Genomic DNA, 17,013 nt, shown 5'->3' with positions numbered 1-17,013 from the left:
CCTGGAGCCCCACCAAGCCACTGCGGGCTGCATGTCCTGAAGGGGCCTGCTGTTCTCCAGTAAAATCAGCACGAACGACATACCATGTTCCTTGTAGGTGGTAGTTTGTTAAAAGACCATGATACTGGGGCGCCTGGGTGGTGCAGTCGGTTAAGCGTCCGACTTCAGCCAGGTCACGATCTCGCGGTCTGTGAGTTCGAGCCCCGTGTCAGGCTCTGGGCTGATGGCTCGGAGCCTGGAGCCTGTTTCCGATTCTGTGTCTCCCTCTCTCTCTGCCCCTCCCCCGTTCATGCTCTGTCTCTCTCTGTCCCAAAAATAAATTAAAAAAAAAAAAAAAAAAGACCATGATACTTTTCAGCTCCTCCCATCAAACAGATGGGATCTATTTCACCATTCCTTGAGTCTAGACTGGCTTTCTGACTTGCTTTGACCAATAGAATGTGCTAGATAGAAGTAGTCATGTGCCTGTTCCAAGCCTAGACCTCAAAAGGTCTGGCAGCTTCTGCTCTTGCTGCTCTGGGAACCCTTCTCCAACCACATGAACAACCTCAGGCTAGCCTGCCAGGGGGTGTGGAAGAGAAGTGAGTCTCCATACCAACCAGCCCACAGCTGACCTGACAGCTTACAGCTGCCACTTACATGGGTCCTAGCCATGACTGGAAGAGCCATCCAGCTGAACCCAACCAACTGCCAACCCCTGGAACTATGAGCTAGACAAATGTTTGTTATTTTAAGATGCTGAGTTTTGACATGCTTTTTTTTTTTAAAATTTTTTTTTAATGTTTATTTATTTTTGAGAGAGAAAGAGAGAGACAGATAGAGCATGAGCAGGGGAGGGGCAGAGAGAGAGGGAAACACAGAATCTGAAGCAGACTCCAGGCTCTGAGCTGTCAGCACGGAGCCTGGCGTGGGGCTTGAATCCACGAACTGAGAGATCATGACCTGAGTCAAAGTCGGACGCTCAACTGGAGGCACCCCAGTTTTGACATGTTTCTTATGCAGCAAAAGCCAACTGGCACAGTGTAAGAGTCTAGACTATAATTGCTAATCTGTTCACATCCAGGTTGGCTCATGGCACCAGGGGTACTTAGTTAATCATGGGGAATCCTGATGTTTTCTTTATAAAGTGCTAAGTTAAGGAGACTCTGAGTGACAGCACATGAGACTTAAAGGGATCCTTGGGGAATTCAACTACCTCATTTCACTGTCAGGGAAATTTAAGTCCAGAAAAGAGAAGGGGCCACATTTACCCATTACGCAAACCTTTCCTGAGTGCCTTCTACGTGCCAGGCTTTGTAACACATTGAGGGACACAACAGTGAACGACAGACTGGATCCTGCCCTCATGGAGGGCACAGTCTAATGTGGAAATCAGATGTTTACCAAGTCGTCACACAGATAAGATAAGCAGGCCATCATAAACAATGACAAATGCTATGAATTAACAGCACATGGTGCCATGAGAGAGAATCAAGGGGATGGGACCTAATCTGGATTTCAGGGTCACCAACAGCTTTCCGAGAAAGTGACATTTAGGCTGAAGCAAGTTGGTGGCAGGCGTTGAGTGGGAACAGAGTGTTCCACAGACACAGCAAAGTGATGTGTGGAGCTTTGAGCCCCAGCTGTCCCAGTCCCTGGATGAGCCAGTCAATATCCTGAGGCTCAGCTTCCTCATCTATAAAATGGGATTAATGGCAACCTAGTAGTTCTCAAGACTGTTGTGAAATAACTAAGGAAAAGGCTTTGCAACCATGAGATGCTGGGTAGGCAGGTGAGGGTGCAGCTGTTAACAGCTTGTTGGGGCACTAATTTGCCCTGCGTCTCCTCTCCAAAGGACTGCACTCCCCTGCCCAAGCCTGGAGCAGACACGGAGCCCCACCTTCCGTTCTCACGGGGGGTATAGAGCCAACACTCTCCATCAGGGTTTGAGCCACACCGATCCCACCATGCTATGGCTCTGAGAGCCAGGGCTCAGCGTGTTAGCAAGATGCACCTGAAACACTGTGAAAGGGCTCAGATAAGATGTTCAGGAGGAAGCTCTGCTCTTTTGAGACAACCCTGTTTCCAAGCTGATTATGGACAATTAAATGACTTCAGTGGTCTCTTCCAAAATGAGCATTTCCAGGACCTGGAGTCTTGCCCAGCAGAGTGTCTTTTAGGTTGGCACGAGTCAGTGCAATATAAAAGCTCTGCAGCAGCACTGTGATGCTCATGTGCTCACAGGCCAAAGAAGGGGCATGGCACGGTGGCCCCAGCACGCACACCTGCCATGGCAGGGGAGGGGGTTGCGGCACCCTGCAGCGGAGCTGAGAGTATCTTCCCTGACTGGCAGTGCGCCCCTAAGGGCAACAGGTCAATGCCTTACTCATCTGAGTCTGCCACTGGGCCTGTCACATAGGAGGGCACATAAATGTTTGTGAACTAATAGCATTCTGGCTCCCCAGCTAGAAAATGTGGGCCCAGCCACCCAATTTGGACTGCCACAACCATCACTGCTGCACAGAGGATGGAGGTCAGCTCCAGGGACAGGCTTGTCCTTCAGCTTGCCAAGTTCCTCTGCACCCTGAGCTGCTGCCACACTGCAGGCACCACTGCCTTAAGGAGCCATCCTCCAGGTTGCCACAGTCTGCAGTGAGGACCTCCCCAGCATCCCAGTCTGCAGTGAGGACCCTCCCCTGTATCCCAGTCTGCAGTGAGGACCTCCCCAGCATCCCAGTCTGCAGTGAGGACCCTCCCCTGTATCCCAGTCTGCAGTGAGGACCCTCCCCAGCATCCCAGCCTGCAGTGAGGACCTCCCCAGCATCCAATCTTGCAGTGAATACCCTGCCTGGTGTCCCAGCCTGCAGTGAGGACCCTCCCCAACATCCCAGCCTCCAGTGAGAACCCTCCCTCGCATCCCAGTCTACAATGAGGACCACACCCCCAACATTCCAATCTGTAGTGAGGACCTTCCCTGTATCCCAGTGTGCAGTGAGGACCCTCCCCAGCATCTCAGCCTGCAGTTAGAACCTCCCCAGCATTCCAGGCTGCAGTGAGGATGCTCCCAGATGAAAGAAAATTTAACTTCTGGAGACCAGACTCAGTGGAAATTCATATTCTAGCTGGCATCTGGGACTCCCAGAGGGCTAGGGACCAGGACAGCCTTGCCTAAGGATGACTCCGTTTCCTTCAAGAGCAGGGAGGACTGCAGAGGAAGTCTCTGCTCTCCTCCCTGTGTACCACACCCTGCGATCTGCCCCCCGGTGGCACTAGACAACTCTAGGTGGGCAGGAGAACTCTGTGTGCCTTTTCATGGGTGTGTGTGCCTCTGTGCCAGTGTATGTCCCATGGGTGCTGCGTCGCAGCAAGAGGCCTCACTACAGCTGAAAATTTCTCCTCTGTGCACCGGGAATGTGGGTCACACCTTTTGAGTTTTACCAAGTTTTCAAAGGTGCTCACTTTAAGCCAACAGTAGCCAGGTCAGTGATCTATAGAAAATACTGTAGTCCCAGTTGGACTGTCCCTTTTAAGGGGACTCTTGATATTAATCATTGTGAGAGAGGACAGTAGTGGGCTATGCCCCGCTGCTCTGCACCATCCCAGCCCCACCCTGGAGCAGCTGAGCTCCAGCCAGCTCCAGGCTGGACCCCCACACAGGGAGGGTGGAGCACCCACCTGGCTGGTCGATAGCAGCTCTGGGTTCCCGTCACTCATCCCCACGTAGGCACTGTCACCATCAAACTGGAACAGAGAAAGAGAGAAGCGGGTCTGAGTAAAGTTTTCAAGAAGGCCCCTGGAGAAGCTCAAGTAGGTCAGGGGACTGAATACACTGAGGGGCAAGGTCTGTCTGTAAGGCCTAGAGAAGCAAAGTTCCAGCCCAAGATGCTCAAATCCCATTTCAGCAGGATTCCCTCTGGGGTGAAATGAGCAGCCCCTGTCCTGTGGCCCCTGTGGGCTTGGATTAGCACCATTAATCACAGTTAGGATGAAGAGAGGAAAACCCTTCTGCCCTGTCCATAGATGCAGCAGCTGTTCCTTGTCAGATACTGAGCTCCCCTTCCCTCGAAGTATGCAAATATCTCTCTTGGTCAAAATGACATCAGACTATCAGCTAGAGCTAAAATTCCACATGATGGAGAGAGGCTGAGGTCTTCAGAGCCCTGGGGGTCATGACACTTCCCCCAGACATGCCCTCCAGGTCTTACCATCCTAAGAAGCTTTGCCCCCCCTCACATTTGCCCTTCAGGCCACCCGTGTTCACAGGCAAGAGAGGACTGTGGTAGAGACCACACATAGAAACTGCAATCCTGTGTTCTGAGAAGCTGCCAACTCTGGATTCAGGAAGATCTCCCTGCAGTAGGAGGAAGATATAGTGGGAGAAGTGTGGGCTTTGGGGCCACTGGCTGTTTCCCCTGATGCGTGATCTTGAGTAGGGGTCTGAACTTCTGAGGTCCCTCATGTGTTTAATGAGGATAATGACAGCAGTCTCCTCTCCATGGGGTGCTTCACGGAAACATGTGGAGCACTTAGCTCATTTCCAGTAAGTTCTCTTCCATTGAGATAGGTGTCTTGGATCAGGTTCCCTAAATTTAGAGCCTAAGACCAGGATTCAAATGCATGTGATTTTTGAGAAGTGCTCTTTAGGAAACTATGAGGGAGGGAAGGAAGCAGGACAGGGCAGTGGAAGTAGCTAAGCAAAGATACAATCTCAGCTGGAGGCCTGCTGTAGCCTGGTCCCAGGGGGGGCTGTGGGGCATGAATTGCCCCACGGGGTTAAGTCAGTCACTGGCTGTGGGCTGCCCTTAGGGGACAGGGGAAGGCATAATCTTCTAAACAGGGCAGCCCCCATTTGGCCAAGGACAGTTCCCCAGAGAATTGTGCCAGCTGTGAGCCATTTGCAGCCAGTGTTCCTGGCAGATGGGAGATTGCTGTGCAGGCTAGTAAAGGGATCCTGTGTTCTGGGTGGGGCCCCAATGGCAGCTGGCCATTTTATTTTAATTGAAAATTTAATTGTTTTATTAGGTTATATTCACATGGTTCAAAATTTCCAAAGCACAAAAAGCAACAGAGTGAAAAGTCTGCTTCCCACCCCACCTCCCAGCCATCCAACGCTCCTCTCCAGAGGCTACCACTGTACCTACAAGCTTCCTTTATATCCTTTCAGAGATGGTCCACATATATACATGTTAGAGCAGTTTCTTTCACATAAATGGCAACATACTATACACACTGTTTTGCACCTCATTTTTATCCTAGCAACACATCTTGGGAACTCGTTTATATCAGATCATAATTCTGTCTTCTGGTGCCTAGTATTCCATAGTAGGGATGTAACAGATATATTTAACTAGGTGAGCTCACGGGCAATTGAGCTGTTTCTAGTCTTTCCCTATTCCAGCAGTGCGCTCACAAATCATTTCGCATGGGTGTGAGTTTATCTGTAGGATTAGTTTGAATAATAATAACAGGTCCAACTGTGTGTGCATTTGTAATTTTGATAGGCATCGCCAAGCACCTTCATGGAGACTGTAAAAATCGACCCTCCCACAATCGCGCACAAGACGTCTGGACCCTTGTCACTCAGAGAGGCTTTCCTCAACAACTGGCTCTGATGCCAGTCTCCTACCTGTGTGGGTCCTGCGAGCCCACCAGCACTATCCTTCCCGATTCCCTTGCCCTGCTCTACCTCATTCTTTGCTCCATAGACCCTTTTACTTTCTGGCGTTCTATATCATTTACTTATTTACCATGCTCGTGGCTTATAGTAGATTCCCCCTATTAAAACTGAGGCTCTCAAAGGTCAGGGATCTTAGTCTTGCTACCTCCTAAGCACCTAGAATAGTGCCTGGCACAAAGCAGGAAGTCAATTATTGCTTGTTGAATGAATGAATGAATGAATGAATGAAGCAACCACTGCACCATTCATATTGTCTTTTCCTAGTGCAGTCTCCCCATCAAGGCAGTAGGATTAATGACTATTCCCAAATGTCTTCCCGGCATAGGGATGGGCAGAGTCCCTCAGTGACTGCAGGATTAACAAAAGAAAAGGCTGCAGCATGCCTAGAGCCCCAAATGCAGGGCTCCATCCACCACATTGCACCTTGAGCTCACACTTCAAGGCCCTGCTCAGAAATCACCTCCTCAGGAGGCCTGCCATGCTCTCGCCTCCTCTGGCTGTCTCTCTTACAATACAGATTGTCTCCACATCTGTCTTCCGCCCCAGAGTGGGAGCAGCATGGAGGCTAGGACTGTGTCCGGTCATCTCCAAACCCCAAGCACCTGGAACAGGCTGGCATCAGAAGGGACTAAGCTCTTGGGTACTTTCTGATGTGTCACCATGGCCATTTGTTACTTTGATAAAAGTAGAACGTTTTTAAAAACCACACGTATGGGGCGCCTGGGTGGCGCAGTCGGTTAGGCGTCCGACTTCAGCCAGGTCACGATCTCGCGGTCCGTGAGTTCGAGCCCCGCGTCAGGCTCTGGGCTGATGGCTCGGAGCCTGGAGCCTGTTTCTGATTCTGTGTCTCCCTCTTTCTCTGCCCCTCCCCCGTTCATGCTCTGTCTCTCTCTGTCCCAAAAATAAATAAAAAATGTTGAAAAAAAAAATTAAAAAAAAAAAAACCACACGTAATTTATAAGTACGTCCTAAAAGAAAGAATGACTAGAAATGGAGGGGGACTAGAGTTTAATCAGATATCTGAAACATTTATAAAGCAACAGTAATCAAACAGTATGGCAGAGGTTAAAAATACAGGAACATGTATCAAAGAAGCAAGGGAAAGCTGTCCCCCCAAAGCCCGAGAAACAGCCCAGTTATTAACTGCTGACTACAACGGAATCACCGCAAAAGGAGGAACCCGTCTGCTCTCCCCAATGCACACAACAGGCGCTCAACAAATATTTGGTTAATGAATGAATATGCTTGGCACTGAGCAAAATACTTTCCATAAAAGATCTTATTTCATCCTCAGAACAGCCCAGTGAAAGCAGGTATTATTTTCCCTGTTTAAAACCAAGGAAACAGGTTGGAAGGATTAGCAGCTGCCTCAAAATTGCACACTTAGTGACAAGCTGGGCTTCACAGCTTCTTGACAGCTTCTTCACAGCTTCTTGTCTGCTTCTTTGGTTTGGTTTCTCCCACTAGGCTGGAAGCTCCTCAAGAGGGGGGATCAAGGCTTTGCTGCACCCCACTATGGAACCAATCATTAGCCTGGGCCTGGCACCTACTAGGTGGCACACAATAAGTATGTGTTAGTGGTTCAGGGAGGGAGGCATTATCTGCAGTGAGCCGTGGGGAATGGCTCTGGGGACATGAGGAGAGAAAACCCTGGATTTTGATGTGTGTATGCTGGAGGATGCAAGGGGGTTGGCCCGTGGACCACATAAGGTCACCAGAGCCTGCCTCTAGGGGGTTATTCGTTCACTCGTTTATTCACCCAAGAAAGAGCTGCCCCACACCAAAGTAAAGCTTGCTTCTTGCTTTCAAGGGACCTGAGAAGTTGGCAGAGGTTCCCAAGGCAGGGCCTGGGTCAGCCTCTGGTTACTCCCAGGTGTCTTGCAGGGTGCACTGGGAGCACACTGCGCTTGGGACCTGGCTACTGAGCAGCCAAGAACCCGAGGTGGTGGTGGGGTGGGGGGCGTCTGTCCTCTGCTCCCCCCCCCCTGCCATCCAGTGTTCTACCATGCCAGACTTCTTGCAAGGAGGAGGAAGGAGAGAGGATGATCCCGAGGGTCCCAGGCTTCCTCTGGCTTGACCCTCAAGGTCCTATGGCCTGGGGCTTACCTCCTCAGCCCTTTTGGGGAGGTTGCTTTCTGGGGGAAAGAAGCCAAGGGGAGAAGTCAAAGGGCAAAGCAGGGCTACTTCCTCCTCTGTGTGCACAAGATCATGAATGCCCATATCGACAGCCACCACACAGCAAATGCTGAGTGTGTATGTGGACACAAGTGAACACAATGGACGCAGCGTGCCCAAGCACGGTGACCACATACACACCACAAACCAGTGAGGGAACCATGTCACACACAACACAGCATTCAAGAATGCACTTGGTCACACACGTACCACATCCATGGATAACACAAACCAACACAAAGGCGTCTACGGCACAAGCATGAGACTCTTTACATGACTGAACCACAATGCCCACAGGATGCACACACGGACAAGAAACGTTGCCCAGATGTATATAAATATACATTCACCTGCAGCTGTATAAATAGAACTCCATAAATGTGCACACAAACATATAAGGCATAAGCATGTAGACACATACACAAAGCAAAGATACACAAGAACTTAAATTCTGTGCATATTTCACAGTCTATCAGTCCCTCAGCCAAAAATATTTTTTTCACACCACACAGCCTTCTGTATGCTTTAAAATCGGGGAGTGGGGGAATGCAGGGGAAACAAGGGCCTAAGAATTTCCACGAAACGCCAGGAGAACATCCTCTCACCACTGACTGGAATAGATTAATTTTCCCCATTTCATATTCTAATTATAATTCCTTTTCCCATCGCCATCTTCAGTCCTCATTACAGCTGGAAGATTGTTCTGTAAAAGCCAGACCTTCATCTTCTCTTCCCAAGAGTTTTGTCATGGAAATGAGTTTTGGAATCTGAAAGGACCCACATTTTTGCAAATATCGAATGTGTGGGGATAACCCTTTCATGACGGCCACCAGGGACTCTGCTCACAGAGGCTTCTAAAGAGTCTGTATCTCCCCCCACGCCATGTGGTCCCTGGGCAAGAGGGGTTCCTGGGCTCCTATTCAACAGCTCTCCCAACCTAGATCCCATTTTTATCTTTAAGGACACTTAGCAAATAGGCAGCCAAGGTGAAAGTTGGGAGCCCTGATCTTAGAGTCAGATGATGCCAGCTCCATCAGCACTACCCTGAGCAAGTGCCCTAGCTGCTCTGTGCCTCAGTTTCCTCATTCCTATGACCCACAGAGTCATTGATTCATATTAGCTGTAAATTAAATACCTGTGGGATGGACAAATGAGATAACTGGATGGATAAATGGATGGGAGAAGTGAGGGAGTGAAGGATAAGATGGATGGATGGATGGATGGATGGATGGATGGATGGATGGATGGATGGATGGATGGCTGATAGATAGTATAGATCAGCACAGTCTAATAGGAATATAATGCAAGTCACAAATGCAAGTTACATTATATCATTTTAAATTTTCTAGCGGTCACAGTTAAAAAAGCAAATACAAGCAAGGGAAATTAATTTTAATGACATGTTTATTTAACCCAATATTTTTACCATACTATGATTACAACGTGTGATCAACATAAAAATTGTGAATGAGATGGTGTACAGTCTTTTTTTTTTTTTTTTGGTACTGTCTTTGAAATCTGGTGTGTATTTTACATTATAGCACCTCTCAGTTTAGACTTAGTCACACTTCAAGTGTTCAAAAGTCACATGTGGCTGGTGGTTGACATAGTGAATAAAGAAGGAAATAGTTGTAATGGGTAAAATGAGTGGATGGATGGTGGGTAGGTATATAGGTGGGTCGGTGGGAGGGAGGGATTGATGGATGGATGGATGACAGGTGCGTAGAGAAAATAAGTGGTTTGGAGGAATGAATGGAATCGATGGGCCAGTAGGTGGATAAACAGATGACTCAGTGACTGGATAGCAGATTTAGAAGACAGGACATGCGGGAGGGTAGGAAGGATGGATGGATGCATGGAATTTGTGATGAGATGGGATGCTGGGGTGAGAATGAAGAGGTAGGTGTATGAGAAGATGCTTGGAATGGTGGGTGAGACAGAGAGATGGGTGGGATGCCTGGTTTGATGGAATGGGTTGAATGGGTGAGTGAGATGGATACGTGGGTGGATAAGTGTATCTCGTATTTCCTTCTCACTGGAGCCACACTTTCTCTGGACAATGTCATGGCTTCTTAGGGTTATAACACAGCACTGACTCTCAAATGCTTATCTTCAGCCAAGTTACCTCCAGATTCTGACATACAGTCTCCCTCTGGACATCTGGTCCATGAGCATCTCAAATTCCACACACCCCACACTGAACTCATGACATGGGCATGAACCTGCTCTTTCTCCAAGTGGTCTGCCACCATGAGAGAAGATGTCACCCTCTGCATAGGACACAGGCAGTACCACCAGGATGACTCTGGACCCTGTCACTCCTATGTCCCCCTAATCCAAACACCCACAGTGTCTTTGTGCTAAGCTACCCCCACTCCCAATCCACCCTCCACCCTGGCTATCACTAGTGATCACTTCAGTGCTCAGATCAAAACCCTGCAGTGACACCACATCATTAGCTGTGCCATACAGGACCCTCCATGACAACTGCCCCTGAGCCTCAGCTCCCACAGTGTTCCCTAAAGCTTGCAGGAACCTCCAGAGCCCCTGACTTTACACATATTGTCCCATAGACAGTGTGGAGCATCCCCCTCCTCCCCTTCTCTACCCAATGAAATCCAACTCTCCCTAGGTCTTTTGTTTCTGGCTGTGCGCTCCACCCTTAGTGGTCTTGCTTGCTTCTGTAGACTTGCATTCTTGGGCCCAACCGTAAAGCCTCCATCCCAAGTGGCTCTGGTCTTAATTCAACTTCTACATGTAGTGTGGTACACTGGGCAACAGCATGGATTCCTGAATTGGAGTTTTACTTCCACCAGTAACCAGTTGTGTGTGACCTTGGATTTAAACTATCATTGCTATTATGTGCTAAACTCCTATCCCTATGTCAGCCACAACCCCCTCCATCTAGTACAGGACCATGTCTCCTATGTCACTGAGGCTGTTAGCTACCCCTTCAAATCTCTCCCCTCCCTGACACTGTTGACAGCTCACCCATCCTGACCTTCTTCCTTTCTGTCTGAAAAGGTGAAGTATCTCCATCTTGTTCAAGGTCAACTCATTCACCTCGACCCCACCCTCCCATGTCTTCCCCTCATTCACTCTTACTCTCTGTCCTGAGTCTAGGATCTAATTTAAATACGCAGAAGCAAAATGAAATCAGTCCATGCCCTTGTATATCATATATTAAGCACCCAGAATGTACCAAGTAATAAACTCCCAACCACTGAGTATTTACAATAAATAAAACTTGTCACAAGGCACAGAAATGTAAAAGTAAAGGGATTCTGAGGTTACAGAGGGGGCAACTGCTGTTTATTGAACAACGTCTAGAGAGTGTATACTATGTGCCCAACATAGTAGTGACACACAAGGCACCCGGTAATGATTCTGACACAGTCCCTGCCCTCAAGGAGTCCCCAGTTCTATGGAGAAATTTCAAAGAATAAAATGTTCCCACTCTCCAAATGTGAGAAAGACACGCAGTTCTGGTCCTAAGATGGGAATAAGTGACTATACAAACTTGTTTGAAGCCTGTCCCAATTGGTCAGTGACAGCTTCTCATTCACCCAGCCTCTGAAAGTCAAGCAATCAATGCCAGTCTTACTCCAATAGCCACACGTCCACCTCTGGGGCTCAGCTAGTCCCAGAACCTCCTGCTTATGAAAGTCCCTCTACTCTAGGACTCTGTGCTTCCCCGGAGCCCTACAAAGCTCAGCTCATGCTTGATTTGGAGAGACTAACATTGCAAAGTACGGCAATGAGTTTTCAGCACTCCAGATATCAAGTAATGGCTTCTTCTTTGATGAATGTGACAATGGCAGGATAAGGTTATCACAGGGGAGTGGAAGCAAGAAAGAAGGCCTCTCAAGAGAGGCGTCCTGAAAAGGTAACTTGGAAGCTCCATGACAGATGACACACAGGAGCTGGCGAGGCAAAGAGCAGGGAACACGGCATCCGAGGCTGCTGCGAGCTCAGGCCCGTGAGCACCTACCAGACCTCATTTGAGAACTGTGCCTGGTCATCACTGGAACCCTCCCAGAAATGCCAGGGCTGCATGACCAGTCCTGTCGTAGAGATGACCAAGGCAGGGCTCAGGGTGGCTGGAGAGCTTGCCCAAACCCACCCAGCCAGTTAGGAACCTGGGCTTGACTCCAGGTACCAAAGCAACAGTTGTTCTATAGAAGCTCTTCCCCCTGCTCCCCACTCCCACACAGAGACACAGATCAAAGACCAAGGATGCACAGCCCCCAGCACAGCCCGTAGCAGACAGGGAGAGATGCACCTCACAGAGATCTAAAGAGGAAACAATCAAAGCAGCTTATACTGCACCTGCCTGCCCCCACATTGGGCCGTGAGAACACTCCTTCTACACAGATAAAACACGGCTCAAAAGCTAGAGGCAGCGAATGTGGCAGCTGCACCCTGGGCCTGCCGAGAGTGCGGTTTTACGTGGCAGAATCACAGAGAGATGCACATCAGGACCAGGGAGACAGGAGGGAGGGGCAGAGAGGCACAGGGCAGATGGAAGGGGGCCAGCGATAGAGCCTCAGGCGCAAATGCACTTAGAGAAGCATGATAGTATTGTGGTTACAAACATGGGCCCTGGTGCCGGGCTGCCCAGGTCCAAATCTCAGCCTTGCTCTTCAAGCTGTGTGACTTTTTAACTAAGTTACTGTGTCTCAGTTTCCTCATCTGGAAAATGGGTATGACTATCATTTTGATTGAATAAGTCAATATACAAAAGTACTCAGAACATTGCCCGGTACACAGAAAGAACTCAATAATTGTCAGCTATTACTTATATTTAATCCTCAGAACAACCCCGGGAGGTCGTTGTAACTACCTCTATTCCATAGGTGAGGAAACAATGGGGCTACATGCAAATCTCTGAGGTCTTAAACATGGGAAAGCCCCCTAATGCCTCTACCTGCCATACATAATTTGAAATAAAATTTGTAAACTAAAATCTCTAAGACAGTCTGAGAGCTGATTCTTTTCCATGATGATGACTTTCATGCTTTGTTGCTAAATATCAAGTATCATTTCTCTCCAAAAAAAGTTTTTCTCCTTACTGGTGTACCTACATTGCTGGGCATAGTGCACACTCCTATTCTGCCCAGAGAAATCCAGCACTATGACTGGCTGAGAGGTTAGGGGATCTGCCCAAGGCCACACGGCCAGGATATGGCAGAGCTGAGTCTGTAGTCCAGGCTGCTGATCCCCTAAAAGCCTATATTGGCTTCCCAGCCCCACCGTTTCCCAGCTGTGTGAACCAGAGCACAACTCTGGGCCTGGGGCCTCATCTACCAGTAAGGGGGAACAATGCCCAGTGGGGCTGGGAGCAGGCTTGTGAGCAAGCCCAGAGCTGTGGCTACTGCAGGCCCCTCCTCCCCACTGCTGACAAGAGTTGGTGTGGATGGTGCTTCCTGGTTCAGTCTTAATATACATTGAGAGGTAGCATAAAAAGACAGTGATCACTACAACTCCTGTGGTGGGGTTACCTGGCACCTGCCACCTCTGGGAGATAGAAGTCAGTGTCCCCATTTTACAGATGGAGAAGCAGACCCTTCTCAACTGGCTCCAGCCATTCTCCATCTAGACCTGTGCTGTCCAGTATGGTGGCCACCAGCCACATTTGGCCCCTGAGCACTTGGAACACGGCTAGTCCAAATTAAGATGTGTGTTAGTGTAAAACACACACCAGTCTCAAAGATTTAGAACAACAACAAAAGAATGTAAAATGCCTCATCAATATGTTTCTATCGATTACATGCTGAAATGATAACACTCTGGATGTATGAAGCTACCTAAAATATATTGTTAAAATTGATTTTACCTGTTTCTCTTTACTTTTTTTAGATGTTTACTTATTTTTGAGAGAGAGAGAGAGAGGCAGAGAGAGGGGGACAGAGGATCTGAAGTAGGCTCCACACTGACAGTAGACAGTCCGATGCAGGGCTTGAACTCACAAACCATGAGATCGTAACCTGAGCTGAAGCTGGATACTTAACTGGCTGAGCCACCCAGGCGTCCCCCGTTTTTCCTTTTCTCAATGTAGCTACTAGGGAATTAAAATTACAAATGTGGTTTGCATGACATTTCTGCGGGACGGCACTGCTTGAGATGCAGCCACTCTCTGCTGTAGACCCAGAACCTTGGGGATAGAGTGCACATCACCAATAGCTGAGTTCTCTGTGATAGATATGGGGAAACTGAGGCCCACAGAGAGTGACTTAAGGCAAGAGTTTGGGACAGAGGCACACCACTCATATTTTACTTGAGTTCTAGGTACTGGGTTACAGCAGAGAATAAAACATGGGGCAACCCCCTGGCCCAGGGGTGACGTGGTGGGGGTGCAGCATTCCTTGCTCGGCCAAGCCCTCACAGGCCGGGGCAGCTGGACTCGGCACCAACCCTCCTCTCCACACAGTCAGTTCTGATCACAGTGCTCAGAGACTGCAGGCAGGAAGACACACGGGAGCTCCCGCTCCAGCCCGGAGCAGAACCACCTCAAAGACCCCTGCTGAGTCCCACACAGGCCATCAGCCAGCTGCCAGGAGAGCCGGATGGACAGGGCAGCCCAGCGGGCACAGCATGGCTGCCTGGTGGGCCGGTGGTGGCTTACACACCATCCGAGCTACCGCAGATTTATGGCAAAAATTATCCTCTCTCTCAGCTCCATTTAAAGCCATTTGGAGCTCGCTCCCATCCCCGATTATAAATCTAATTGCACATTCCAAACAGACAAGCGCTCATTAAGCTTTAATTATGCACATGTTGTTTTCAACAAACATTTTCATTTGGCCGCTGAGAGGGGGAATGTTTCCGAGGGGACTGCAGACGCTGCCTGTGGCTGGAGAGAGCAGGCTGGGAAGTGGGTCAGGGTGTGGTCACATAAGGCTGTCCAAGGGCAGGGCAAGGACCCCATCAGATCTGGCTCAGACTTGGAGGGCCTCCCACCGGGCTTCTGTGGCAGGAGATGCCGGCGTGCGTGTTCTCAGCTGGTCCCACCTGCACCCCTCGTGTGCCCACAGTCTCCTCTCAGCTGGCGCCAGTGGGCCTCTCTGGGGTGGGAGGAGGGAAGACAGGGACCTGAACTCCCAGCTCGGAGCCGCATACCCTCCCCAACCCAGAACTGGTGTCTTCAAAGCCTCCGCTCGGCCCTGCCCACGCTGCAATGGAGCCATCTTTCTCCAGCACAATCTTCCCTTCCCTCATCCGCTCACTCATTTCTTCTATAACTATTCCCCGAGCAGCGACCTGAGCTGGCAGTGAGGGACAAGAGTAGGTCAGGAAAGATAAGGCCCCTGTCTGGTTCTGCCCAAGACCCTCTCCTTCAAGTCCCATCCTCCCCACTGGGGCAAAGTTTTTGAAAGCACTTGAAAACCTGCCCCCTGCCAACCCAACCATGCTGGTGGCCTTCTGGTCCTCATTGGGGCTCCTCCCCTGCTCTGCCTTTCCAGGAGGTCTCTCACACACACACCCAAGCTCTGCACTCCCCCCACCCCAGCCCCAAACCTCTCTTCCCTTCCCTTTCTTTGCAGTTAACTCCCACTTACTCCATGCCGCCCTGTCCAGGAAGCCCCCAAAGAGACTGGCTGCCCTCTGCTTGAGGCACCATGAAAGCATTTATTGGACCATAACACCATACTCGACTATGTCATGTCTGACTCCTAAGACCAGCCTGTCCCACTTTTTCCCAAAGCACTATCTCCTCTGTGGAGAAAAGGAGTGGCACCTGTTCGCTGTGTGGCTTCCAACAATACCCTCCTCTCTCTGAGCCTCACTTTCCTTTTTTGTACATAAAGGGTTTGAATGGGTGAGGCTCTGTGGGTCCCTTAAACAGTTTGGTTGGTTTTAACTTTGGTGGTTTGTCCCGGAGTTAGACCTTCCTCTTCTGCCAGAAGAGGGTCCTGAAATCACCAACCTACCTTCAAACGTTCCACCAGGACCCTACAGAGCAGGGGAAGTTTGCCAAGGCAGGTCAATGGTGCACACAGAGATGTGGGGGGACAGGGATGGTGCAGAAACCCCAAGACTGCTCCTCAAAGACCTTCTGGAAATGCAAGCAAGTGACATAAATGTGTTTTAAAATGGATGTCAAGATCCATTCAACATCTGGTGGCTACCTGTGGTTTTAGGGGAGGGTCCTGGGAATAGACCTTGAGAGTGAAGGTAGGAGTTTCACCGGGGGGCACCACAGGAAAGGCAGGGAGGCAGGACTGGGCAAAGGGACAAGTTGAACTGTGATAAAGTCACATCAGAGGCAGCAGCCTGTCCACAGGAGAGCTCTGGAGCTGGGGAAGCTCAACAGGAAAGCTATATTCCCAGATGAGCCAGCCTCGGGACTCAGGCTGCCCCAGGGGAGGGGGAGAAGCTTGGGAAAGGCCCCCTCCTTCCACAAAGGCAATACCCAGAGAGGCGACAGCAGCCACCACTCTCAACGGCCAGCAGAATGAGTGTCTCAGTTGAGGAGAGACATGGGTGACTTACGATAATGTCTGCTACCACTAAGAGCGTTTATTTATTGGGATACCTGGGTGGCTCAGTCGGTTGAGTGTCCCACTTTGGCTCATGTCATGATCTCGCGGTCCGTAAGTTCAAGCCCCACGTCAGGCTCTGTGCTGACAGCTCGGAGCCTGGAGCCTGCTTTAGATTCTGTCTCCCTCTCTCTCTGCGACCCCCCCCCCCACTCATGCTCTGTCTCTCTCTCTGTCAAAAATAAACATTAAAAAAATTTTTTTAAAAAGAGAGCACTTATTTATTTTAACTAATTTGTGCAACATTTACACAGTGCTTGCAGAAGCCAGGCACTCCTTTAATTGATTTGTAAATTTTGACTCACACCATCTTCTCAAGGCTCCCATTTTACAGATGAGATGACTGAGGTTCAGTGAGGGTAAGTGGCTTGCCCTAGGCCATACAGCCAGTAGGTGGTAGAATCAGGACTCAAACCCAGAAAGTCCACCTCCAGGGCCGATGCCCTAACAGTTAGGCTGCTCCATTTTTGTGGTATTGCCCTGCTATGCTGCAAGGGCAGAGCTGGCCAATCCCAGTCTCCTCCCCAGAGGCTGGGTTGCGGTCAGCGGTCTAGAGCCTCAGGTTGCCAGTACTGCCAGTATTCGTGCTTGACAATTATCTTTCCTCCGAGCGGTTGGGAACAAGTCCCAAAACTGATCCTT

At 49.6% G+C, this 17,013-nt stretch overlaps 1 protein-coding gene across 10 annotated transcripts in view; it reads right to left on the bottom strand.

Annotated features, from left to right (window-relative positions):
- The window catches only part of TOX2 (TOX high mobility group box family member 2), a 135,072-nt gene that overhangs the window by 79,973 nt on the left and 38,086 nt on the right, over positions 1-17,013 (bottom strand). For 7 of the 10 annotated variants that reach the window (XM_058685689.1, XM_058685693.1, XM_058685688.1 and 4 more), the window contains exon 2: positions 3,655-3,720. The exons of 2 other annotated variants lie outside the window; for them this stretch is intronic. In XM_058685689.1, coding sequence (XP_058541672.1) covers positions 3,655-3,720 — 66 coding nt within the window. Of the gene's footprint in view, positions 1-3,654; positions 3,721-4,184; positions 4,311-17,013 lie in introns of those variants that run through there. One more of the 10 variants, XM_058685692.1, reaches the window with a different exon arrangement.

Source organism: Neofelis nebulosa, chromosome 9 (assembly GCF_028018385.1).
Source record: "Neofelis nebulosa isolate mNeoNeb1 chromosome 9, mNeoNeb1.pri, whole genome shotgun sequence".
Classification (NCBI taxonomy): Eukaryota; Metazoa; Chordata; class Mammalia; order Carnivora; family Felidae; genus Neofelis; species Neofelis nebulosa.
Note: the sequence above shows the minus strand (reverse complement) of the source record. Positions and strands in the feature narration are given on the sequence as shown.